We start from the raw sequence: 25728 nt of genomic DNA on the forward strand, positions 1-25728 counted from the left end.
ACAATAATGCAAATGACTTGCCTAAGGTCACAAAGCCAATGACTGAGGGAGCTGGGATTCAAGGCTACATCTTTCCTGTCCACAGCTACTATACAGTCCAATGCACCAGGTGAAGTCCAGTACCTCCATCTGAATCCATCTCCCTGCCTCTGGAGAAGACAGCAGGGAGGCACACCAGGTGGGAGAGTGCTAAGGAGCAAGGTCTGCAGGGATCTGCCTAAAGGAGCCCTGTGTGGAAGGAGGTCTCTCACCTGTTGTTTCGGTTGATGGCTGCCACCATGAGTGCTGTCCAGCCAAGTCTGTGCTTTGCATTGACATCTGCACCTTCTGACAACAGCCTAAAACAAGACAGAGGAATATTTTCAGTGTATGGTTTATCATGGATGTAAAAGTAGAAAAAACCATAGAAAAAAATGACACAGTCAACAAAGAGAGGCTGAATGAGTCGGGAAATAGAGGCCTTTGAGGACTACATTCCCAATCTCAGCTCCTCTGGCCATTCTGCCCCATCAAGGCTTCCCCTACCTTTCTCCTTCCCTTAAGTCAGTCTGTCCCCCTTGTTATCTTCCAAACCCTTTGAGAAAAGAATGGTCCCTCCCTATCTTAATACTCTGACACTCTCACTCCCTTGGTCCAGAATGCTCTCTCCCTGCCCCTTTGCCAATTTGAATTCTCCCCTCATGCTATTTAATACAATCCTTATGGCTTGTGGAGTCCTGAGAAGGAAGCCTTCCTTGACTCATCCAGTGCACAGCTCTTCCTTAATTTCCCAATGCTAGGAACAGAATGCCTAATGACATGTCTTATCTAGGTAGTTTTCAGTTCACAAAATGATCACATTCCTCAAGTTTATCTGTATTGTGGTTGTTTGGAAATTGAAAATCCTTCAACCCAAGGAAAGATGGAAACAATAGATTAGGTTCCTAGGAGAGTCCACACAGACCCTACCGGAATCTATATGCCAGTGCCTAACACATTGTAGAAACTCAATAATTGTTAAATAAATTAACAAACACAGAATTTAAAGTATCCCACTAAAAGTCTGAATTTTGGCTCCTAGGAACAGGGGGATCAATAACGTAGGGGTGGGTAAATAGAATGAACTGAGCACCTTCTACAAGCAGGAACTACCCCAGGTACTTTACATTTATGATTCCAGGTACTCTTGACACCACCTAAGGCGCTAAGAGTAATTGCCTCTTTTCAGGGATAAGGTAACAGGCTCACTTAGGTGAAATGAAATGACTTGCTTAAGGTCGCACAGCTAGTTAATGGGCAGTGCAGTGACCGGTTGGCAGTGACTCTAAAGCCAGGCTCCTCCTCACCTCACCACCCTTCCTCCAGACAGAACCTGGCTCTAGATAACATGAAAGACAAACACTACACTGATTTCAGTGAATCGGTATGACAAGCACTTGGTCCTGTGCTAGATTCTGGATAAGGATGAGGAGAAGACACGGCTCAAGACAGTATATCAAAGAACACAGCGCCAAGAAAGGGAGGAAGGGGTTTGGGAAGCTAGGAGGCTGTTTTTCAGTGGGTTCTAGCCAAAGGACGGAGAGTCCAAAGGCTTGGGTTTGAGTCCTAGCACCATTCTTGTGCCACGATCTATAGTAAATGTCCCTACAGACCAGGTCAAATAAAATCTCTGTGTTGCTGATGTTAGCAGGTAACTAAGGCTTGAGAGGATGATGAGAAACATCATGTACTAAGGCTTCTCTCAAATACTTTCAAAGGTACTGTCAAAGCCCAAGGGGGAGACAGACCACAGAACTGCACATCTCATGAGTGCTATGAATGGGACTTTGCGTTGCAGGTGCACAACAAGGAAATTTAACCCAGTCTCAGTGGCCAAAAAGGCCTCTCTGGGGAGGTGCTGATAAAGGGGAACTGGCCAGAAAAAAGGGGGTGAGGGAGGGGAAGGAGTATTCCAGGTAGAGGCGGTCCTCCTCACCCGGAGCAGACATGGGGTACATGAGACCCCCTAAGATGTTTGGTATGACTGGGGCACAACATGTGAGGGGAGAGTATTAAGAGAGGTTAGGAAACCTTCCTTTCTTACCTCTAGTTTGGAGGATTTATTCTGGTGAAGGTCTCTTACTATATATAATGTTAAACTTCTTTTATGCAGAAATAATTTTCTATGGCCAAGAATGTTAAAGAAGCTAAGAATCCTGTCTAATTTACAAAACCTCTTCTCCTCATTTAGCAGGTCATGTGATATGGTAGAGAGCGCGTGGTTCTGACCCTATGATCCTGATGGGATGGCCTCGCTTCTCTGACCCTCAGTCCAAATGGCTAGAAAATCAGGATAGGCTGAAGAAAATCAGAGGCTTCTGAGGCAACAAACTTGAATTGTGTCTTGAAGAAGGGGAAGAGTTTAGCGAAGTGGAAGGAAGTGCACGTCAATCAAGGCAAGAAACAGGATGTGACTGCAAAGCAGGAAAGGAACATTCAGAGACCATCGGGCAGCTCCATCTGGGTGAAGTTCACAGCAAAGAAACAGACAGCTGCTGAGGTATGCAGAGCCAACACAAGGCCTCAAATGTCAGACTAGGAGGCCAAGGCAGTGGGCATAAACCTTTTTGAGCTAGGGGCTCTTTTGTGACTACAACTGAATTTCTTCCAGAAAAGTGCATAGGAGCACACACACTCAAAAAATTTTTTTTTACATATAATGATTAGGTGTTCACAGTCCCCATGAAATCAGTAATGGAGACTAGGATAAAAGCTCAGTCTAAAGGTTTGACAGATTCCTGGCATGCGTGCTACTGTCCTGCACTGCCACGTCTAAGAGGGATATCACAAATCTCTCCCAGTAGCTCTTGCTGTGGAGCCTTTGAAAGAGCCTCAGAACCCTCTTCAAGGACAGGCACCGTGGCTCACGCCTGTAATCCCAGCACTTTAGGAGGCCGAAGCGGGTGGATCACAAGGTCAAGAGATCAAGACCATCCTGGCTAACATGGTGAAACCCAATCTCTACTAAAAATACAAAAAATTAGCCGGGCTAACTTCATTAAAATTTAACATAGAAAATTCATTAGAATTCAATAGAAAATTGTGGAAGCACCACTGCTCTAGAGGTAGGGCTGAAGAAAGAAGATTGAAATGCCTCCTCCTACTACCTGTCAAGGGCTGAGTGCAGTCTAATAAAAAGAAGTGGACGAATAAAGGGTGTTGGAGTAAGTCAGACCTTGATTTGAATTCTGATCCAGCTAGATAACTCTAAGCAAATCAACTCTAATTTTCAGCCTTCTGACCTTTGGGATAATAATCTCTAATTTACAAGATCCCAGCCTTGGGCATATAGCAGGTATTCAATACAGACCCTACTATCCTATCTCACTTCCATCATTTTGATGGAACAAAGTGTTGCACTCTCAAGCTGGTAGTGGCAGGTTGGCCAATATCCAGGGATTCTAAGATGTGATCACACAGGATGACCTGGATAATTCAGCGAGGCTGGCTCCAGGCACTTTGTTCATTCATTCAGCAATGAATCTCGGGATTCACTGAATCTCGGGAGAGTGAGGAGACCTGGGTTCTAGCTCTAGCTCTCCCACCTACTATTCTAATGCCCTAAAGGAAGGAACATCATCTGGCTGAGCATCAGTCTCTTCATAGGTCCACTGAGGATCCCAATCCTCCCAGAGTCACAGGAGTTTCAGGAGGTGGCACTGAAACATGAAGGAAAGGACTCTACAAACCTCAGCGGCCATTCAGAGGAGGAAATCTTGATGTTCTTCAGTGAGACTCCAGTTTTTCAGCCCTGCCCAGCTTCTTGACTGAGCATCGTTCTTTGCAGTCTCTTGGGGCTGAGGTGTAATGGAAAAAAAGCAATAATCCTGGAGTCCAAAGGCTGGAGTTCAGATTCTAGCTCTGTCATTTACTAGCTATGAAATGGAAGATATTAATCCCTCTTGTGCAAGGTGGTTTTAAGGATTAAAACAGAACTTCGTAAGGAGTGGTGGCACCTGGTAGATCAAGAAAGGACCGGGCTGGGTGCAGTGGCTCACACCTGTAATCCCAACACTTTGGGAGGCCAAGGTGGGTGGATCACGAGGTCAGGAGATCGAGACCATCCTGGCTAGCATGATGAAACCCCATCTCTACAAAAAATACAAAAGATTAGCTGGGCGTGGTGGCACACACCTGTAATCCCAGCTACTCGGGAGGCTGAGGCAGGAGAATCACTTGAACCCAGGAGGTGGAGGTTGCAGTGAGCTGAGCTGAGATCGTGCCACTACACTCCAGCCTGGGCGACAGGGCGAGACTCCGCCTCAAAAAAAAAAAAAAGAAAAGAAAGGACCACAAGAGAACCCAACCACAAGTAACTCTGAAAGAGCTGGGTAGGCGCCTCCCCTGCCTCCCCTCTGTGCAGAGCAGCTCAGAAAGTTGGGATTTCACAAACCAGGTCTCCGGCATTTCACTGTGTTGCTTTGCAAGTGAATGCCCAGTGGGCAGTCATTTCAAAGTCCTGGGCCAGCTAGGGGGCGGGCTGCCCACTGACAGCGGCTGAAAGGGCCTTTGAGGCCTGAGAAAGCCACCCTTGCTCTCCCCTGTGATTTTCACCAATGGGCAAAATGTGGCAAGTGAATTAATCTCTTTTAAAAAGAGCAATGCTTGTGACAGAATACAGTATCTCCGAAAAGGTTAGGATTCCATCATCCCTGAGATGATGAGTAGAATGTTTAACGCAAGCTGCCACTCAGGCCAGAGCAGCCTGTGTCCAGGGGCTAGGGAGGCAGGGTGGATATGGTGGGCCTTTCTGGGCTCACTCCAGACTTGTGGAAGGCCCTTCCCTAATGAACTAGGTCTCCTTCTTGGCAGGGTAGCAGTAGGTGACCCCTATCTGGAGACTGCCCAGGGTAGTAGACACAAGAATAGACCACATTAGAAGTCCAGGGTTGAAGTCAGTCATGGTGGCTCACACCTGTAATCCCAGCACTTTGAGAGGCCGAGGAGGATGGATCACCTGAGGTCAGGAGTTCAAGACCAGGCCAGCCAACAAGGCGAAATCCCGTCTCACTAAAAATACAAAAATTAGCCAGGCGTGGTGGCAGGCACCTGTAATCCCAGCTACTCAGGTGGCTGACATATGAGAATCACTTGAACTCGGGAGGCAGAGGTTGCAGAGAGCTGAGAGCACGCCACTGCACTCCAGCCTGGGCAACAGAGAGAGGCTCCATCTCAAAAAAAAAAAAAAAAAAAAAGGGCCAGAGTTGAATCCAAGCTCTTGCACAACTCTCAGGCAGTAGAGGGGGTCAGAAAAATCAGCAGCAAAGATCTCATTTCAAATCCAGGCTCTGGCAGGTGGATCACCTGAGGTCAGGAGTTTGAGACCAGCCTGGTCAACATGGTGAAACCCCGTCTCCATTAAAAATATAAAAAATTAGCCTGGCGTGGTGGCCGGTACCTGTAATCCAAGCTACTCAGGAGGCTGAAGCAGGAGAATCGCTTGAGCCTGGGAGGCAGAGGTTGCAGTAAGCTGAGATCACGCCACTGTACTCCAGCCTGGGCAACAAGAGCGAAATTCCAGCTCAACAACAACAACAACAACAACAACAAAAAACCACACAAAAAAACAAATTCAGGCTCTGTTACTTACTAGGTGAGGAGTGGTGGATGAATGAGTGACTTAGCCTCTCTGAATCTCAACTGCTTCCTTCATTTACATGATAGCTCCTGCTCTCTAAGCCTGTTTCTGCATCTGTTAAAAAAAATGGAGAGCACCTCACGAACCCTACTATAAATGTCACATAGAGGTGCTATAAACAGACAGTGAGACAAAATATGTAAAAATACTTGGGATGCAATAAAGCACTGTGGAAAATAGCATAAGAAGAGCTTATGCTATTCTTATCACTTTCCAATTCGTGTTCACTTGATTTTAAAGAAATGACAGAGAACTAGGATGACACATGAAAAGGTATACACAGAACTTGGAACATAATAAGTGTTCAAAATTACTGGAGGATAGATAAATGAACTGTCTAAAATTCCCAGGCAAGGGCAGCGGTAGGAGAGGGAAGGTTCCCTAGCCCAAGAGCTGAAGATTACCACAGGAGAAAGACAAATCGGTCAGAAAAAACATAGCCTGCTCCCATCCACCAGTGATCCTGGAGAGTCCAGCAGGCTAAAGACCAAAGAGGTAACAGCTATTACCACTGATTGGGGAAGAGGCGATGAAGCAGTCAAGCTTTCTCTTTCTGCTGTGAATGCCTCTGTATTGTTTGAAGTTGTGTTGTTTTTATAACAATGACCACACTATTACTCTTCTTTAAAATAAAACTTTATTAGGAAAAAAAAAATCCTATACTTTCTTTTAAGAAGCCTTCCCTCAGATGGCCTTGTTGCCACCACAATCCCCTGCGCTAGCCTGTATCAATGTAGTTATCATACTATCCACAGGTCTAACTTCCCCAGTAGGCAACATGTCCTTCTAGAAACAAGAACTTGTCTTCATCTCTCTGTGCAGGTGCCTGCCATAGCAGTTGGCACACCACAAAGCTCAGGGTCTGAATGAATGAATGTCTTACAGCACTTACCTACATTAACTTCTCTCCAATACTTCTGTCTGGTGCTGGAAGTTACCTGTTTTATAACTGTATGCTTGTCCTTTTCAAAGAACTCAGGCTTCTATGTATATGTAGGAGTGTGTGGGTGCAGCTTCTCAGTCTCAGGGCTGAGGACATTTGTGGATATAGGCCTAGGGGCTAGAGGTCACAAATTCCAGTCATGGCTCTATCACTTGCTAGCTATGTGACCACAATAAATGTCTTTGTGGTCCTTCTCTTTTATCTGCAGTAAAAGAAGGAAACTGAATGAAATTATTTCTGAAGTCCCTACCAGCTCTATAATGTTATGATTCTAAATATGTGCGGCATCAAAATGAAAATTGAGTAGTCTCCTAGCAGACACAGCACTCAGCAAGACTTCCAAAGAAAAGACAACTCCCCAAGCTCTGTTTGTAGGAGGGAGGAAAAGAGTCCCAGAAAGGGACACAGGGGCAGTTTTGAGTTATTCTGGTTAACTAGCTCTTCCACTCAGGGGAGGGAGGTACCACTTGATTTTTCTTCCTCTTTCTTTAGGACCAATCAATACAAAGCGGCCACTGAACTTCAATGATGCATTGTTCCAACTGATTTCCGGATCCTTCACATGAACCAGCCCTCAGCTGCAGCTGGGGACGGGCTGAAGGGTAGGGAGCCCTATCCCACCTGCATCAGAGGCCTGGAAGCACTGAGCCATGCAGACCCAATCATGATTGCTATCTGGGCAACAGGGCCCTGGCTGGAGCCTCACAGAAGGCCCTGTTTACAGTAATAACAGCACCAGGCCCTGCTGTCTGAGCAGAGGCAAGGTGCCTGGGGCCAGAATCCCCAGGCAGCCTCCATCTGTGCCTTATCTACCCTGCCAGCCAGGGCTGGGAGGGGCAGGGCAAGGGAGCAAAGGCTGCTCATAGACCCCCAGCCTGAGACAGCAGACTTCAGGCAGGGTCTTGGTGCTTCAACTCCATAGACAAGGCCTCTCCAGCAACTTCTGCATTTGCTACTTGAACTGAGAACCCTTCTCCAAGACCTAGCTGGGGACTCTTCCGCAAAGAAGCTCTCCAGATGCTCTCACTCCCAGTGAGATGGCCCACGGAGCATTCTGTCTTGCCTGGAGAACCCCAAGGGAGTGAAGGCAGTGAGGGAGGGGAGAGGTTGGCAGGTATGCAGTACCTACCACAAATGCAAGTGTACTGTGGAATGTGTCTGCATGTTTCATAACTGGCTATTTCCTATCACAGAAAACTTTAAAATTTCTGAACTTAAAGAATGATCTGCAGAGATTAATCAGTCCAAATCTTCCTTTTACACACACAGATAGGGAGGCCTAGAAAGCATCCCCTTTGGAAAAAACTGACCTATATATGAGCCTGCCTGTGTCTGTCTCTTCCAGCCTGTGTGACTGTGGGCAGACCACACTACCATCTCTGAACCTCAGTCATCTTACTCTATCAGCCTGCCAGCCCTATCTAACACGGGTGCTGAGACGACCAAAGGAGATAATGTTTGTGAGGGCACGTACATTTTCCAAATCTTAGTTGCTATTATGACTATTGTTCTGTTTGTTGAGGCCCACAGTGGAGGAGCTGAACCACAGCCTCAATGAATACCTGCTGGATCAACTGAACAAAGGGCAGCACTGGGTGATCATTCTTTGTCCCATCCTCTTACAGAAACTTGGCACACATTAAAGTGCTTAGATTATTTTTTAACTTTTTATTTTGAAATAATTTCAAACTAATAGAACAGTTACAAAAACCACACACACACACACACACACACCCCTTCAAACAGCCTTCATGCCAGGTGCGGTGGCTCAGGTCTGTAATCCCAGCACTTTGGGAGGCCAAGGCAGGCGGATCACCTGAGGTCGGGAGTTCGAGACCAGCCTGACCAACATGGAGAAACCCTGTCTCTACTAAAAAATACAAAATTAGCCGGGTGTGGTAGTGCATGCTTGTAATCCCAGCTACTCAGGAGGCTGAGGCAGGAGAATTGCTTGAACCTGGGAGGCGGAGGTTGCTGTGGGCCGAGATTGTGCCATTGCACTCGAGCCTGGGCAAAAAAAGCAAAACTCCATCTCAAAAAATAAATAAATAAACAGCCTTCACTCATATCCTGTTTACATTTGCTTCATTTGCTTTTCTATTACTTTTCTGTTTTTTTGCTAGACCATGTGAGAATTAATTTCAGATACTATGCCCCTTTACCTCCAAATACTTCATTGAGCATGTACCAGATGTATTGGTACATGCACCTGGTACCTAGTACCAGAGCATTCTCTTACAGAACCACTAATGAAGATAAAATTCAGAACATTTAACACTGATATACTATTTTAATCTAATATACAGCCCATATTCAAATTTCTTCAATTATCCCAATATTCATTACAGCAATCTCCCCCTGTGATCCAGATGCAAGCCAGGATCAATATCAGGACCAAACACTGCATATGTTTCAATTTCATCTAGGATAGTTCCTCAACCTTTCTTTGATTTTCATGATATTGACATTTTTTGCAGAGTAAGGCTAGTTTGTTTGCAGAATACCCTTCAATGTGGATAACAATTTTTGAGGTACTACTTATTATGCATCCATTCATTCCATAAACTCTTCCTGAGGACTGATTATTACAGGACTCTGAGCAGGGCACTCAGGATACTGTGATGAATTCTGTGGTATCCTTGCCTTGCAAGCATTCACTGGAGAGCTACACACTGGGCAAACAGCTAACATACAAGCAAGCAACCTAGAGGAAGGTGCCATGAGAGTACAGTTCAGAGCAAGCGAGCCACAGGGATGACTTCCTAGAGGCAGAGTATGCCAGAAAGGATGGGCCAGAGGCACACATTTCCAGAGTGACCTCCTGGGATCCTCTATGGCAAACATCTTGGCTTCCCCAGGCAGTGTGTGCCAAGGCTGAGACTGCATGAAACACGAAAATCCAACAATACAAGGCCATAAACAGGAGGGAGCGGCCCAAGGCACCTTCATCTGGGTACCCCTGCTCAGAGCTATTAATATATGCATTTCTCAGAGAGGCAGCAGCTGCTGTGGTGAGAAGCAAAGGCCTGTGCAGGACCTGAGGTGTGGGAAAGGGTCATAGGCGCCACCTACTGGCCCCACAGCAGGCCTTCTGGCTGGCTGCCAGGAAACCTGTCACACTACAGCAGTGAGACACAAAAGTGGCTCAAACTTCTCAAACAGTGTTGGTACTTGAGCCACCTTTTGTGAAGTTCAGGAATCCTACAAAATTTCCAGTAAAAAAGAGACAATGAAAAGCCAATCATAAAACCTGGCCTCTTCAGGCAAAGGTGTGGCCTTTACTCATTCAACAAAATTAAAGTTACATCTCCAAGCCAGCCTCTGTGCTGGGCATTGACAGACACTGAAATGAATCAGACATGAATCTTGCCCACAAGGAGCTCTTACTCCGAGCTGGAGGAGAGAAAATGAAACAAGTGTGCTAAGTATCACAGGTGCCCAGAGATATTTACACAGGCTCAGGGAGCACAATTCACTGTTTTGCAAAGCTCTTTAATGGTGGAGTTCAAAAGAGCTCACATTTCTTGAGCTGCCTACTACGCAAGAGATACTTGACATTTATGATCTCATTTGATCCTCTGAGAGCAGCCCAAGTCTTACAAAGGGTAAATGACTGGTTAAGATTACAAGGCCAGGTTGGGCGCGGTGGCTCACGCCTGTAATCCCAGCACTCTGGGAGGCCAAGGAGGGTGGATCACGAGGTCAGGGGTTGAAGACCAGCCTGACCAACATGATGAAACCCTTTCTCTACTAAAAATACAAAAGTTAGCCAGGTGTGGTGGCACGTGCCTGTAATCCCAGCTACTCAGGAGGCTGAGGCAGGAGAATCACTTGAACCCTGGAGGCGGAGGTTGCAGCGAGCCGAGATTGCACCACTGCACTCCAGCCTGGCGACAGAGCGAAACTCCGTCTCAAAACAAACAAACAAACAAAAAAACGATTACAAGGCTAGTAAGTAGCATCTGGGGATGGAGCCCAAACTCTATGGAGCCACACTGTCTTCCAGGGCTCATATGCCCAATTCTTCCCTTCTTTCCCACATTTAGCATGTGTCAGCACACCACAGTTGTCTGATGGGACCAAACACCTGACGGAAAATAAGGAAAAGCCTTACGTGGAAAGCAGTTTACTTGAGGGATGAAGATACTTTCTGATTAGTCCTGTTTCCTAGAATCTTCTCTCTTGGAAGTTCTAGTTCCCTTCTAGTCTCATGCTGAGAACGGTCCAAGCCTATCCTTTCTTCTTTCTGGTAGTCTCCATACCACCCTACCATCACATAGTATATATTCACATTTCAAATATTACATATTCACAAGCAAATACAAAGCCTTAAAGTGTCCTTATCTTTAGGTTAAAATAAGCTCTGCAAACGAATCCAATCAAAAGGTTACAGGACATAAAAAGCCATGGATCTCAGAAGGCTGGGCTGATTACAAGCTTAACAGAACCTAGGAGTATAATGCAGCTGCCAAGAAAGCCAATGCAAAGTCGGGCCATATCAATAGAAGCATAAAATCTTTAACAAAGGGGATGGTTGTCCTGCTCCTCACAATAATGGTCATGCCACACTGGAATTCAGAGAGGGCACCAAAACTCTGTGGCTGTTTCATTTTAAAATGACTAAGACGAGGAGGAGACTTGAAACCACAGTTCAGTGAACCAAGGCTCATATAGCTTGGAGCTCTGTCTCCTAAGAGTTTAAAAGCTGGAACAGGAAAAGGAAGCCATGTAGTCCTAGAAAACAGAGCTGGGACCAAATGAGGTGAGTTGCAAAGGGAGCTAACACATGACAGCCCGTCATGTGCCAAGCGCTATGCCAGGTGCTTTCACACTATTACTTCAGAGCTAATCAGAAGATAAAACTGTTTTCTACTACTAATTACAAATTGTCTTTACTTACATTACTCCAACTGCCCAGAAAGTCTTTCCGCAAAGCTCCTTGTATACAAATACTACCTATCTCTAGACTCAAACTAAAGGACACCCTGTCTGTGAAGCCCTAACTTTTCACCTGTACTAATTACAATTCTCTTACCAGACCGCAAGTTCCTTGAAAGACAGAGGTCATCATGATACATTTTTCTCCTCCTCAATGCCTAATAAGACATTGCTCATAACAGGCCTTAAGAATGAATAAATGCCAAAGAATGGCCGGGCACAGTGACTCACACCTGTAATCTCAGCACTTGGGAGGCCGAGGCAAGCAGATTACCTGAGGTCAGGAGTTTGAGACCAGCCTGGCCAACACAGTGAAACCCCATCTCTACTAAAAATACAAAAATTGGCCAGGTGTGGTGGCTCACGCCTGTAATCCTAGCACTTTGGGAGGCCAAGGCGGGCGGATCATGAGGTCAGGAGATCAAGGCCATCCTGGCTAACACAGTGAAACCCCATCTCTACTAAAAATACAAAAAATTAGCTGGGCGTGGTGGTGGGTGCCTGTAGTCCCAGCTACTCGGGAGGCTGAGGTGGGAGAATGGCATGAACCCAGGAGGCGGAGCTTGCAGTGAGCCAAGATGGTGCCACTGCACTCCAGCCTGGGTGACAGAGCGAGACTCCGTCTCAAAAAAAAAAAAAAAAATACAAAAATTAGCCAGGGATGATGACACATGCCTGTAATCCCAGCTACTCGGGAGGCTGAGGCAAAAGAAACACTTGAACCCTGGAGGCAGAGGCTGGAGTGAGCCAAGATTGCGCCACTGCATTCCAGACTCGGTGACAGAGTAAGACTCCGTCTCAAAAAAAAAGAAAAAAGAATGAATAAATGCTAAAGAAGATACAGAAATGGCCAATAAGCACACAAAAAGATGCTCACATCATTAGCCAGCAGGGAAATGTAAATCAAAACCACAATGAGATACCACTCCACACACACTAGGTTGGCTATAAGTGATGACGACAATTGTTGGTGAGGATGTGGAAAAGGTAGAACGCTCACACATTGCTTTTGAGAATGTAAAATGGTGAAGCCATCCTGGAAAACGGTTTGGCAGTTCCTCAAAATATTAAATGTACAGTTATTCTATGGCCCAGCAATTCCACTCCTAGGTATATACTGAAGAGAAATGAAAACATACATTCACATAGAAATCTGTACATGAATGTTCATAGCAGCCTTATTCATAATAGCCAAAAAGTGGAAACACAAATGTCCATCAACTGATAAATGACATCCTGTATGGATATACATCCATAAAATGTAGTACACCCATACAGGGAATATTATTCAGCCACGAAAAGGAATAACATACTGATATATGCTACAACACAGATGAACCTTGAAAACATTATGCTTAGTGAAAGAAGCCAGACACAAAAGGCCACATATTGTATAATTCCATTTATATGAAATGTTCAGAACAGGCAAATCCAGAAACAGAAAGTAGATTAGTGGTTGCAATGTCTAGGGGGAGAGGAGAATGGGGAGTAACTACTATTGGAACCAGAGTTTTCTGGGGGTCTGAGATGGAGTGGGAGAGTGGTAAAACATTCTAGAAATTCTGGAATTAGTGGTACTGGTTGTACAATCTTATAAATGTTCTAAAATCCACTAAATTATATATTTTTAAAGGTTGAATTTTATGGTATGTGAATTATACCTCAAAAGAAAAAAGCATGAATGTATATTCAATCAGAATTTGCCTATTGTTCAGGTGGCAGAGAGTGCCTCATACCTAGAGGCACCCAAAGAGGGCTGGATGTTGCCCATCAGAGAAGCTAAAGTGGGGACCTGAAGACTGGAAAGGAAATGAGGCTGGAGACGAAAGTGCCTGAGATCCTGTCTGACCCATCTAGGGGTTTTGACTGAGCCCTGGGAGGGATCCTGCCCCTCCCTACCCCTGCTGGACTCTGAGCCCCTGGGAATTCCAGGGGCCTCCCTCAATTGTTTGTGCTTTACATCCCGCCCCAGTACACTGTCCATCTGCAAAGGCTGGTCAAATACACAGGCTTCGCAGGAGGCCTGGGTGCTATCCCTTAAACAAAAGGGCATTGAGATGGAAGCCTCAGCCCAGCCTCAAAGAGGATTCTTATGCAGCCTTCCTGAGCCTCCCATCCACATGAATGGAGGATCTTGGAGACCAGTCAGCCTGCCCAGCTGCTGCCTAGGGCTGTGCTCTCCTGCTGGTTAGCCTTTGGAGAATAAACAAGGTTTCTATCAATCAATCAATCAACGGGCCAGACTCCATCTGTACTGTGTGCCTTCTGAGTGCCAGCCAGCCTTGTGTGACTTACTATGGTGAAGGCAGGAGGAAGTGCCATACACCTTGCTGTGACACGGCTCACAGCCTAGGTGAGGAGAAATACACAAGAAGCAACTGGAGAGAAAAGCGAGGAGATGAATCAGTAAACATGACACAGCAATGGTGTGAGGCAGGTCAATTATCATCCCTACTTTGCAGATGAAGAATCTAAGGTTAGAGAGGTTAGACAACTTGTCCAAGGTCACAGAACTAACCAATGGTCACAGCTGGGATTCAAGCCTTGTTTTGTCAGACTCCAAAGTCCTCACCACTGCTTCCTGCTAATGATAAGAAATCCACTTGAAGGCCAGGTGCAGTGGCTCATGCCTGTAATCCCAGCACTTTGGCAGGCTGAGGCAGGAAGATCACGAGGTCAGGAGTTCAAGACTAGCCTGGCCAACATGGCAAAACCCTGTCTCTACTAAAAATACAAAATTAGCCAGGTGTGGTGGCACATGCCTATAATCCCAGGTACTCTGGAGGCTGAGCCAGGAGGATCGCTTGAACCCGGGAGACAGAGGTTGCAGTGAGTTAAGATTGTACCACTGCAGTACTCCGCTCTGGGCGGCAGAGTGAGATTCCATCTCCAAAAAAAAAAAAAAGGAAATCCTCTTGTATCTGCATCCATTGACAGAATCACAAGGAGAGGAACATAAAGGAGGCAGGACATAGTAGAGCCTTAAAGTTCAGAAAGTGAAATTTTCTAAGATTTTTTCAAAAAGGCAGAGACAGAACAGGAACTACAAGGCAAGCAGCATAAGTGAATATCAGAAGCACAGTAACACACTGGCTTGATCGTTTTCAACATTCTTGGATTTATCTCTGTTCCTCAGTTTCCAGGAAAATTCCTTGGGAGAAAAATTCCAATTGATTCTGGCTGTGCTGACATGAATTGTGTTATGATTTTGATTAAGCCAGGATTTCAGAGGAGAGACAGCACTTGGGCTACAGAAATGATGGTAGGGAGGCAGAGCCTGACAACTGCCCCTGCTGTTAGGCCCTGAGAGATTACAGCTTTGTGGTCCCTCAAGGGGCAGGACCATGCCCAAGATGATGCCTGACACATATAAGCAGGAAGGCACTCCCATCAGTTCCTCATGTTCCTCAGTCATAAGAATGGTTGCTGATCATATTGATCCCCTCTCAATCCATCTCAGCTGCCAGTGCTGTAAAAACAAAGCCAGGGCCAGGCGCGGTGGCTCGTGCCTGTAATCCCAGCTCTTTGGGAGGCTGAGGTGGGCAGATCACAAGGTGAGGAGATCGAGACCATCCTGGCTAATACGGTGACACCCCGTCTCTACTAAAAATAGAAAAAATTAGCCAGGCGAGTTGGCGGGCGCCTGTAGTCCCAGCTACTTGGGAGGGTGAGGCAGGAGAATGGCGTGAACCCGGGAGGTGGAGTTTGCAGTGAGCCAAGATCGCACCACGGCACTCCAGCCTGGGTGACTAAGCGAGACTCCGTCTCAAAAAAAAAAAAAAAAGACAAAGCTATTTCATGTGGCCTCTGATGCCCTGCAGGGTCTGCTTATTCTAGGCTTCTGGCACCTTTCTCTAGCTGGAGTACCAGTGGCCTTTTTCAGTCCTTCATAGTGGCCTTGCTTCTTCCTCCTGCAGGATTCTTGTCAATAAAAGTTCCTTGCTGGGCGCAGCGGCTCACTTCTGTAATCCCAGCACTTTGGGAGGCCTAGGCAGGCGGATCATGAGGTCAGGAGATTGAGACCATGCTGGCTAGCACGGTGAAACCCCATCTCTACTAAAAGTACAAAAAATTAGTTGGGCGTGGTGGCAGGCGCCTATAGTCCCAGCTACTTGGGAGGCTGAGGCAGGAGAATGGCATGAACCCAGGAGGCAGAGCTTGCAGTGAGCCGAGATCGCGCCATTACACTCCAGCCTGGGCAACAGTGCAAGACTCCGTCTCAAAAAAAAAAAAAGTTCCTTGTGCCAGGAGAGCTCTTCCCATCCTTTTGCACCTAGACAAACTCTTCTTTATCCTTCACTTTCAAGCTCAAGCTTCCTCTGACCAGGGGAAATCTGGCTGTCACTGGCCCCCCTGATTCTCTGTCTCCTTCCTTTGCAGCATTTGTACTAATTGTAATTTCGCATTTGTAGGATTCATGTCTGACAAGGCTTTGAGCTCCATGAGGCAAGTCCTGTACATGTCTGACTACTGATCTACCAAGCACAGTGCCACACATAGTAGGCACTATTTGTTTAATGAATAAATGATCGAACTACTTCATTTTTGTTTGTCCTCTGTCTACACGTTTATTATGACTGTAATAGCTACAAAGTTTGCTTAACTTTTTATCATTTACAGAACACTTTTAGCCAGGCGTGGTGGCTCACATCTGTAATCCTGGCACTTTGGGAGGCCAAGGCAGGAGGATTGCTTGAGCCCAGGAGTTCAAGACCAGCCTGTGCAACAAGATGAGCTCTTGTCTCAGTGAAATAAAGAAACAAACAAACGAAACACAAAACGCGTTCAATGGCTGGGCATGGTGGCTCACGCCTGCAATCCCAGCACTTTCAGAGGCCGAAGTGGGTGGATCAAGAGGTCAGGAGTTCGAGACCAGCCTGGCCAACATGGTGAAACCCCATCTCTACTAAAAACACAAAAATTAGCTGGGCACAGTCGTGGTCATCTGTAATCCCAGCTACTAGGGAAGCTGAGGCAGGAGAATGGCTTGAATCTGGGAAACAGAGGTTGCAGTGAGCCGAGATTGTGCCACTGCACTCCAGCCTGGGCAACAACAAACACAAAAACAAAAACAAAAAACAAACTTTCAATAATATTCAGTATTTGGCAACTATTTACATGCACAGTGATAAACAACACAGCAATGGTCTGCTGCCCTCCAAAACTCAGTGTTGTGAGGGAGATAAGGAAACAGATAACCCATCCCAAGTGCTCTCACTTACACAGTACTTATATAGTACATAGTGCTATGGGAATCCACAGATACTGGCGTTGTAGGAGTTTTTAAGAAATTATTTCAGGCAGATAAGAGAGGAAAAGAGATCCATGGAAAGTTTTCGTTTTTTAAAGCATCTCCAGAAAAGTTTCTGGGAAAGCCCTGTTCTTAGAGCTAGGTTGGCAACCTTTGATATGCAAATGAAGGCCATTAAAAAAAACTGGGTCCACCTGGCCGAGCACAGTGGCTCACGCCTGTAATCCCAGCACTTTGGGAGGCCAAGGCAGGTGGATCACCTGAGGTCGGGAGTTCAGGACCAGCCTGGCCAACATGGAGAAACCCCATCTCTACTAAAAATACAAAATTAGCCAGGCGTGGTGGCGCATGCCTGTAATTCCAGCTACTCAGGACATGGTGCCCTGCACTTGCATATTAAAATGCTAGGGTGGGAGGGCAGCTTTTTTGCGGGGTACATGAATGACATGCCTAGTCAAACCAATCCCTTGAGCCCTGTGCAAATCAGATACCGCCTCCTCCAGCCTCTGTATATACCTGGCTGGTATCCATGACAGGTGGGGTTCCCTCTCCTGGCTTTGGAGACCCCCTCCCTCTGTCTCTGTACAGGGGAGCTTCTTCCTTCTCCCTTCCTTCTTGCCCCTTCTTGCCTGTTAAACTCTCCGCTCCTTAAAACCAATCCAAGCGTGTCCGTGTCATCTCATCTAATTCAACATGAGACAGGAGCCCTGGTGTCCCTCCACTCATCAGAGCCGTATCACTGGGGGATCAGGGAAGGCTTTCAGGAACATGTGACAGTGATGACCGAAGGATGAGGAATTTTCCAGACAAGGAGTCACCTGCCTGAAATGCTCACAAGATCCTGGGAGAGTGATCAGACAAGTAATATCAAAGATAATTTACAGTGGAGGCCCCCGAGGAAACTGAGAGACTAGCCCGGCTCCTTTTCAGTGGCATGACTTGTCCCTCCAGGCCCCTGCGTTAGGCCCTGGCTGTTCTCTGCTCATGGCCAACTGTCTGCCTCTGCAGGGCTTCTGGGCGGTTGACCAGCTGTTCCCACAACTCACCTACCCATGAAGTTACAGAGAAGTTGCTAATCCAATCTTTCCCAATTGCTTTCCATCACCCGGGAACAAGCAATCAGAGCCACAGCAAGCCACATACCCCAGAAAAGAAGCCAGGCCCTGGGCCACTCTGTAGAACTGCTTGACAGGTACAAGGTCTACTTGAGCAAGCCTAGGGTTTCAGTGTGTGATCTGGACCCTTCCAGAAGGACTCAGTTTTCTCTGAACACTAGAGAACTGTATTTAAAACTTATCAGTGGGGACCCCATGAATAAGACTTGGAAGCTAAGACATAGGGAAGTTCAGTCACATGGTCACATAGCTTGTTAGTAACTATGTCAAAAGTAGAAACGAGGTCTTTTAATTCTAAAACTCTTGCATTCTTTCTGTAACATTATGCTGCATTTCCAAAATCCTGGAAAGGCATTCAAAAAACCTGTGTATACCCTAGCATTCAAAAAACTGTGTGAGGATCTTCAGAAGCTCTCACTATAAGTATCAAATTACAGGAGTGATGCCCTTGAGGCCTTGACCTTTGGTCTAGGATAAAGCTTTTGTTTCAATCCACTGCAAGCCACAAGGATATTTACATCCTGATTAAGAGAGCTGGATGTTTTGGTTGCTCTGATGCCAGCATTAATATCTTCCCATCCAGCCAAAATGATACAACAATCAATAAACAGACAGCCTCTCTGAGGCCCCAAGACAGCCAAATGTATTTAACAGCCAGGGTTTTGTTAATTAGATAAAATTCCTGGATCAATGTGCAGGACATTTACCTATGCTGTAGCTAAGCACATTCTGGACACCTCAATCCTGGCACATTGACAGCAAGTGCCTCAAGCCCCAAGCTGGGGCATCCAGGGACAAGGACCAAACCAAGCCATCAATGCAAAGCTAGAAGAAATATGTTTACCCCTCATCGAAGCCCAACCCTTTCTTTTTTCCTGAACTGTAAACCAAATCAGATTTTTTTTCCCCAAAGCCGTCTAGTAAACCAGCTTGGGCTAGTATGAAGTTATTTATTTTCTAAAGCCATAAAACCGGAAATCAAAACAGGACACCAAAAGAATCTCCTACATGATAATTTAAGAGGCAACATGGTACATATAGCGGGAAGTCAGAAGGATCCAGAGGTTCTACTGCCTAATTGACGTTTCCACTGGCATGTTAAATCCAGCATGTTTAAAACTGAACTCATAATCTTTCCCCCCAAACCCAGTGTTCCTCAGGGATCCACATCTCAGTGAATGGTAAGAGCATCTACACAGATGATCGAGCCAGAAAACTGAAATTCGTTAAGACCCTCTTCTCCCTAATCAGCCACATCCAATTCTATTCATTCATTTATTGAACACTTACTGTGTGGCAGGCACTGTGCCAGGCACTGTCCTAACCGCCACCAAGTCCTATCGAGCTTACTTCCTCCCCCTCTGCTGCTGACATCTTAGTCCACGTCACATCTTCTCTCACCTGGACTACTCCAGCTGCTTTTCAACCAGTCTTCCAGCATCCACCACAGATCTCTACCAATCTGTTCTCTACCAAACAACCAGAATGATCTTTTAAAACTGCAGATCTATATCATGTCACAATGTGTACCTGTTAGTCTTTCTCACACATACACATACTGGCTGAAAATTCCTCAGTGGTTGCCCATGCTCTTAGGACAAAAATAAAAACTGTTACTATGGCCTACAGACCCAGTGTGGTATGGTCCCTGCTTAACTCTCCAACTTCATGTGACACCACTCTCCCCCTTGCTTTCTAGGGTCCAGCCTTATTGGCCTTCTCTCAATTCCTCAATTTCTCCACATCTTTGACTCAAGACCTTCCACCTGCTATTCCCTCTAACTGAACTGCCTTCCGCCTTTCTCTTCATCCTTAAGAGTTCACTTCAATCTCGTTTACACAGAGGTTTTGATCTAGGACTTTGTTCTCTAGAACTGAGAGCAGTACATGTCTGCTGTTCATAAACCACCCAACCTGTGGTATTCTGTTATAGTATCCCAAACAGACAAAGACAGTGGCCTTCGGTGATTAGCTTCTTTCACATAGCATATTTTCAGGGTTCATCCATGTTGTAGCATGTATCAGTACCTCCTTCGAATTGATGAATAATATTCTGATGTACTGTTCTATCATATTTTTATGCAAAATGTATCAGGCCCAGAAAGACCTGAGTATAAGACTCAGCCATGACCCCACACCCCTGCCCCATGCTTGGGGGCAATTGTTTAAAGCCATTTTCTTCTTTCTTTTCTCCCCTGTAGTTTCCTAACTAGCTGCCTCACCCATTACTTTCCTGTTGTTCCTGGAATATGTGATACAAAGAACAATGTATAACCCATCAATAGCTTATGTTATTGTAATGTAAATTATTGGTAAACAACTTAAAAAGTGCCTCTGCTGCGTGGTGACTCAGGCCAATCCCAGCACTTTGGGAGGCCGAGGTGGGCAGATCACTTGAGGTCAGGAGTTCGACATCAGTCTGGCCAACATGGTGAAACCCCATCTCTACTTAAAAAAACCAAAAATACACAAAACTTAGCCAGGTGTGGTGGCGTGTGCCTGTAATTCCAGCTACTCGGGAGGCTGAGGTACGAGAATCGCTTGAACTCAGGAGGCGGAGGTTGCAATGAGCTGAGATCACGCCACTGCACTCCAGCCTGGGTGACGGACTGAGATTCTGTCTCAAAAACAAAGAAAGGGCTGGGCGTGGTGGCTCACGCCTATAATCTCAGTACTTTGGGAGGCCAAGGCGGGCGGATCACGAGGTCAGGAGATCGAGACCATCCTGGCTAACACGGTGAAACCCCGTCTCTACTAAAAATGCAAAAAATTAGCCAGGCGTGGCAGCGGGCGCCTGTAGTCCAGCTACTTGGGAGGCTGAGGCAGGAGAATGGCGTGAACCCAGGTGGCGGAATTTGTAGTGAGCTGAGATCGAGATTGCGCCGCTGCACTCCAGCCTGGGCGACTGAGCGAGACTCTGTCTCAAAAAAACAAAAAAACAAAAACAAAGAAAGTTACTCTTGTTTTTCCCTTTAAAAACCCACTTGCAACTGTTGCTAATCTGGAGCATATATTTATGGTAACTTGAATCTAGACTCCTGGGTTGCAGTCCCCAAACTTGGCCCCAATAAACTCTTTCTACTAATTTTGTTTTAGTTTTTTCCTTTAGGTTCACATTTCCACTTTTTGGCTAATATGAATAATGCTGCTATGAACACTCATGTATACGAGTGTTCATGTTTTCCTTTCTCTGGGGCATATTCCTAGAGTGGACTTGCTGGGTCTTATGGTAACTCCTGTTTAACATTTTGAGGAACTATCAAACTGTTTTCCAAAATGGCTACACCATTTCACATGCCTACCAGCAATGTATGAGGGTTCCAATGTCTCCACATCTTCACCAACACTTAACTTACTCTTATTAGTCTTTTTATTACAGCCATCCTAATGGTATCAGGTTTTGATGTGAATTTCCTAATAAGGGTTGAGCATGTTTTCAACTGCTTATTGGTCATTTGTATATTTTCTTTGAAGAAACATCTATTCAAATACTTTGTCCTTTTTTTTTTTTTTTTTTTTTAAAGACACGGTCTCACTCTGTCGCACAGGCTGAAGGGCAGTGGTGCAATCACAGTTCACTATAACCTCCAACTCCCAGGCTCAAATGATGCTCCCGCCTCAGCCTCCCACGTAGCTAGGACTACAAGCACATGCCACCACATCCGGCTAATTTTTTTTTTTCTCTTTGAGGCAGAGTCTTGCTACATTGTCCAGGTTGGTCTCAAATTCCTGGCCTCAAGTGATCCTCCTGCCTCTCAGGCTGCCAACCATGGCCAGCCCATTTTTAAATTACCTTTTACTGTTAAGTTGTTAAGAGTTCTTTATGTATTCTGGATGTAAGTCCCTTATCAGATACATGATTTGCAAATTATTCTCCCATTCTGTGAGAGTCTTTTCACTTTCTTGATGGTGTCCTTTGAAGCATGAAAGTTTTTAATTTTGATAAAGTCCAATTTTTTTTCTTTCATTGCTTGTGTTTTGGAGCCACATCTAAGAAAGCTTTGCCCAACCCAAGGTACAAAGATTTACTCCTATGTTTTCTTCTAAGAATTTTATAGTTTTACTCTTACATTTAAGTCCATGAACCACTTTGAGTTCATTTTTATGTATGGCATTAGATAAGGGTCCAACTGTGTTCTTTTGCGTGTCGATATCCAGTTGACCCAGCACCATTTGTTGAGAAGACAAATTGTACTTCACTTTGAGGTACATAATTATAGTTGCATAATTAGTCATCTGACTCCTAGCTGGACTGTGCCAAGAGGGCAGGGATTGCGCCAGTCTTGTTCATTACTGTTATCTGCCACATTCAGCCCAATGCCTAGTTCCGAATATGCACTCATAAGTATTGGCTGAATGAATTAATCATTTTGTTATTAGTAGCAATGGCTCTGCCACTCTGTGGGGTTAGGTATTACCATTTTCATGTTAGTTGGAAGGTACGTAATTTGTCCCTTGTTTCACTGGCTCTCAATGTTTGACTCATGTCCTTCTTCCTCACCAGAGGGCACACGAGCTCCTCCAGGGCAGGGACTGTTTCTCCTTCCTCATTTTGTTGCCACCCTCCTCCTCCAAATTCAGCTCAGGGCTAGGCACAAAGCACAGGCTGGACAGATGGGCGACTGAGGGACAAACAGAGAGTCAATCAATGTTCTCCACAACCAGATCCCTACCTATCTCCAGTCCCTCCTGGCCTCAGACTGCGATCCGGCAACACAGAACAGCAAGTGACTTCCCCTCCCGCACACCCCCCAGGCTGCTCCTTGCCTCGTGCTACCATATATGCTGCCCTTTTTGCCTGGAATGCCTTCCTCTTCTATTTACAAAGCCCAACTGATATTTTAAGTCTATGACCAGGTGTCATTTCCTCTAGAAGGCTTTCTCAGATCCCCCAGGCTGTTTGTCTTCTGGTCTCCTACAGCCCCTGTAGTTTCCTGTCTCACAGCACTGACCACCCTATTGCCACAGCTTACCCCTGACTCTGTCACAATGGGCAGGAATCATGCCTGCTCAAGTGTTCCCTGTGTCAAGCAGAGGACTCAGGATAGGGCAGATGCTCTTTGTCAAATGAACAAATAAATCCTGGAGAAAAAGAGCAGGCAGTCTGAGGCCCAAGACTGATCTCACCAGGCTTCCTTTATTAGACAGCTTGGGCTGATGAACAACTGAGGGAAGCACTCAGCAGAGGCCTAGCCCCCTGCCGGGAGAAGGGAGATGAGTAGGGGTGTTGTCTTTCACCCAGTTAGTCCTGAAGGAAATGTGATCTCCGCTGGGAGAACAGGAGGCCTCACTTTTCCCAGTCCCAGTCCTGACAACTCCTCACAGGGCTTGGCCTGAGCCTGGACAGATGTGCCTCCAGTCTGCCTTGTGCCCTAGGTTTCGGGTGAGCAGTTCCTCAGGCTCAGGTTTGGGGTAAGCACAGGAGCAGGACCACCTGCTCACACTGCTGACAGGTGGGAGGCCAGGCTTCCACTTCTGAGGAGCCAGAGATGGATGAACTTAAGTGCCTCACGGGAGAAGGGAGGAAATGGATGTTACACAGGGAGGGAGGCAGGGAGGGAGGGAGGAAGGAGAAGAGACCTGGCCTCCCTCTGATACAGCCAAGGGGAGTGTGAAAGTAAGACTCTGGGCCGGGCGCGGTGGCTCAAGCCTGTAATCCCAGCACTTTGGGAGGCCGAGACGGGTGGATCACGAGGTCAGGAGATCGAGACCATCCTGGCTAACACGGTGAAACCCCGTCTCTACTAAAAAAAGTACAAAAAACTAGCCGGGCGAGGTGGCGGGCGCCTGTAGTCCCAGCTACTCCGGAGGCTGAGGCAGGAGAATGGCGTAAACCCGGGAGGCGGAGCTTGCGGTGAGCAGAGATCCCGCCACTGCACTCCAGCCTGGGTGACAGAGCCAGACCCCGTCTCAAAAAAAAAAAAAAAAAAAAAAAAAGTAAGACTCTGACCTGCTTACTTCAGGTACACTGAAAAGTCAATAAAAAGCAAAGAAAGAGTCACAAAAAACAAGTGCCACTGTGCTGTGGAACAGGGTAAAAGATGGTAGAAAACGCAACCTTGTCCCTGCCCTTCAGGAGGCACACAATCCAGCAGTTTCAGATGAAATACTGTCCACAGACTTCTTCATATAAAGACCAGTGTGGCAAGTGGCATTCAGTGCCACTTCTTCAACCTGACCTCCAGCTTTTCTTCCACAAAAGGAGCTCCCTCCTGTGACAAGCTGCCATGGCCCTTCCTAGATGACCCTTGTACTCTCCCAGACCAGAAGGAAGGTTAAGGATGAAAGTGGGGGGAAAGGGGCAAATGAAGATGAGATCACACCCAGCTGGGAGGAATCCAAGAAGGCTCTGTAAGGAAAGCAGCACTAGAGCTTTGAAAGGTGTAAGCAGAGGATAATGAACACACAGGGCAGAGGGCCGTCTGTGTGGAGGACCTGCATCCAGGGCCCACGGACTGAAGATTCCAGGGTGTCCTTGAAGAAGAAGAAGATCGAGCACCTCCCCCTTTGGGGCAGAAGAGCCTTAGGATTCTGCCCTTCACTATCCAGAACTTTCCCAAGACTCTGGGGCTAAGGACAGGAGCTGGGGGAGGGCAAGTAGAGACAGGCACAGTACAGAGCCCTAGAGAGGTCAAGTGGGGAAGAAGGGTAAAGGACAATATTATTTACTAGGTCTGAGTTTTGTTCTAAACACTGCTATCATTGACCATACCAATCATATACACGGTGACCCAATCATACGTAACCTACAGTCATGCGCTACACAGTGATGTGTCGGTTAACAATAGACTGCATTTAGGATGTGGTCCTATAAGATTATAATGAAGCTGAAAAATTCCTATCCCCTTGTGACACTGTAACTGTCTCAACATCACAGTGCAACAAATTACCTTTTCTGTATTTACATATGTCTAGATACACAAATACTTACCATTGTGTTAGAATTGCCTACAGTATTCAGGACAATAATGTGCTATACAGATTCCTAACCCAGGAGCAACAGGCTATACCATACATAGATTAGGTGTGTGGTGGGCTATTACCATTTAGGTTTGGGTATACTCTATGATGTTCACACAGTAATGAAATTGCACTACTCAGAATGTGTCCCTATTGTTAAGCAACGCATGACTGTATGTGTAAATTTAAAAAAGAAAAAAATGAGCATGGGATTCTATCCTGCTATAGGCAGGTCTGTTGGGTAGAGGTAAGAGCCCAGGACACAGAGTAAGAAATAAAGAGCAGCAGGAACCACCTGTACAGAGTCTAGGGTACAGAAAGGCTGAATAAGGACCTGCTGTAGGAATTCCAGAAAGTTTCCTTCTAGCAAGGATAGTCAGGCTCCCTCTACCCCCACCTGCAGTGCCCAGCAGAGGCCCACTCATTCTTTCATAATCAAGAACTGCTTTGGGGGAAGGGGAGGGAAGGATGTCCTCCTTCAGGCCTTCATCATCTTGAATCTGTCTTACTGAAACAGAAGCAGCCTCCTAACAGATCGGCTCTCAGCCTTTCCCCAATGCAGTCCATCCTTCATTGCTCTGCAAGTCAGCCTTAACTGGGTCATTCCCCTGCTCAAAAACTTCCCACGTCTCCCCACTGTGTATAGAGTAAGAGTTCAAAACTCCTCACCCTGGGCATGGCAGGCCTTGCACATTCCAGCTGCTCTCAGACAACCTTCCCTCTTTCCTGACACTGTACAAATCCCACCTCAGGAGCATCAACATATTCTGCAGGCCCAGCAGCCAGCCAGCATCTGCTTCCCGCCTTTGCTCAGCTTGCTCCCAGCTCTGTGGTCTTGTATGAGATGGGCGCTGAGGGCAGGTCT

The 25728-nt window shown here is 46.2% G+C and overlaps 1 protein-coding gene across 2 annotated transcripts in view; it reads right to left on the minus strand.

Moving 5' to 3' along the window:
- CLPB (ClpB family mitochondrial disaggregase) overlaps positions 1 to 25728 on the minus strand; it is a 147443-nt gene that overhangs the window by 115787 nt on the left and 5928 nt on the right. For both annotated transcript variants that reach the window (XM_008020024.3, XM_008020023.3), the window contains exon 3: positions 252 to 338. In XM_008020024.3, the coding sequence (XP_008018215.1) occupies positions 252 to 338 (87 nt within the window). The remainder of the gene's footprint in view (positions 1 to 251; positions 339 to 25728) is intronic.

The sequence above is a fragment of the Chlorocebus sabaeus genome, chromosome 1 (genome assembly GCF_047675955.1).
Source record: "Chlorocebus sabaeus isolate Y175 chromosome 1, mChlSab1.0.hap1, whole genome shotgun sequence".
Lineage (NCBI taxonomy): Eukaryota > Metazoa > Chordata > Mammalia > Primates > Cercopithecidae > Chlorocebus > Chlorocebus sabaeus.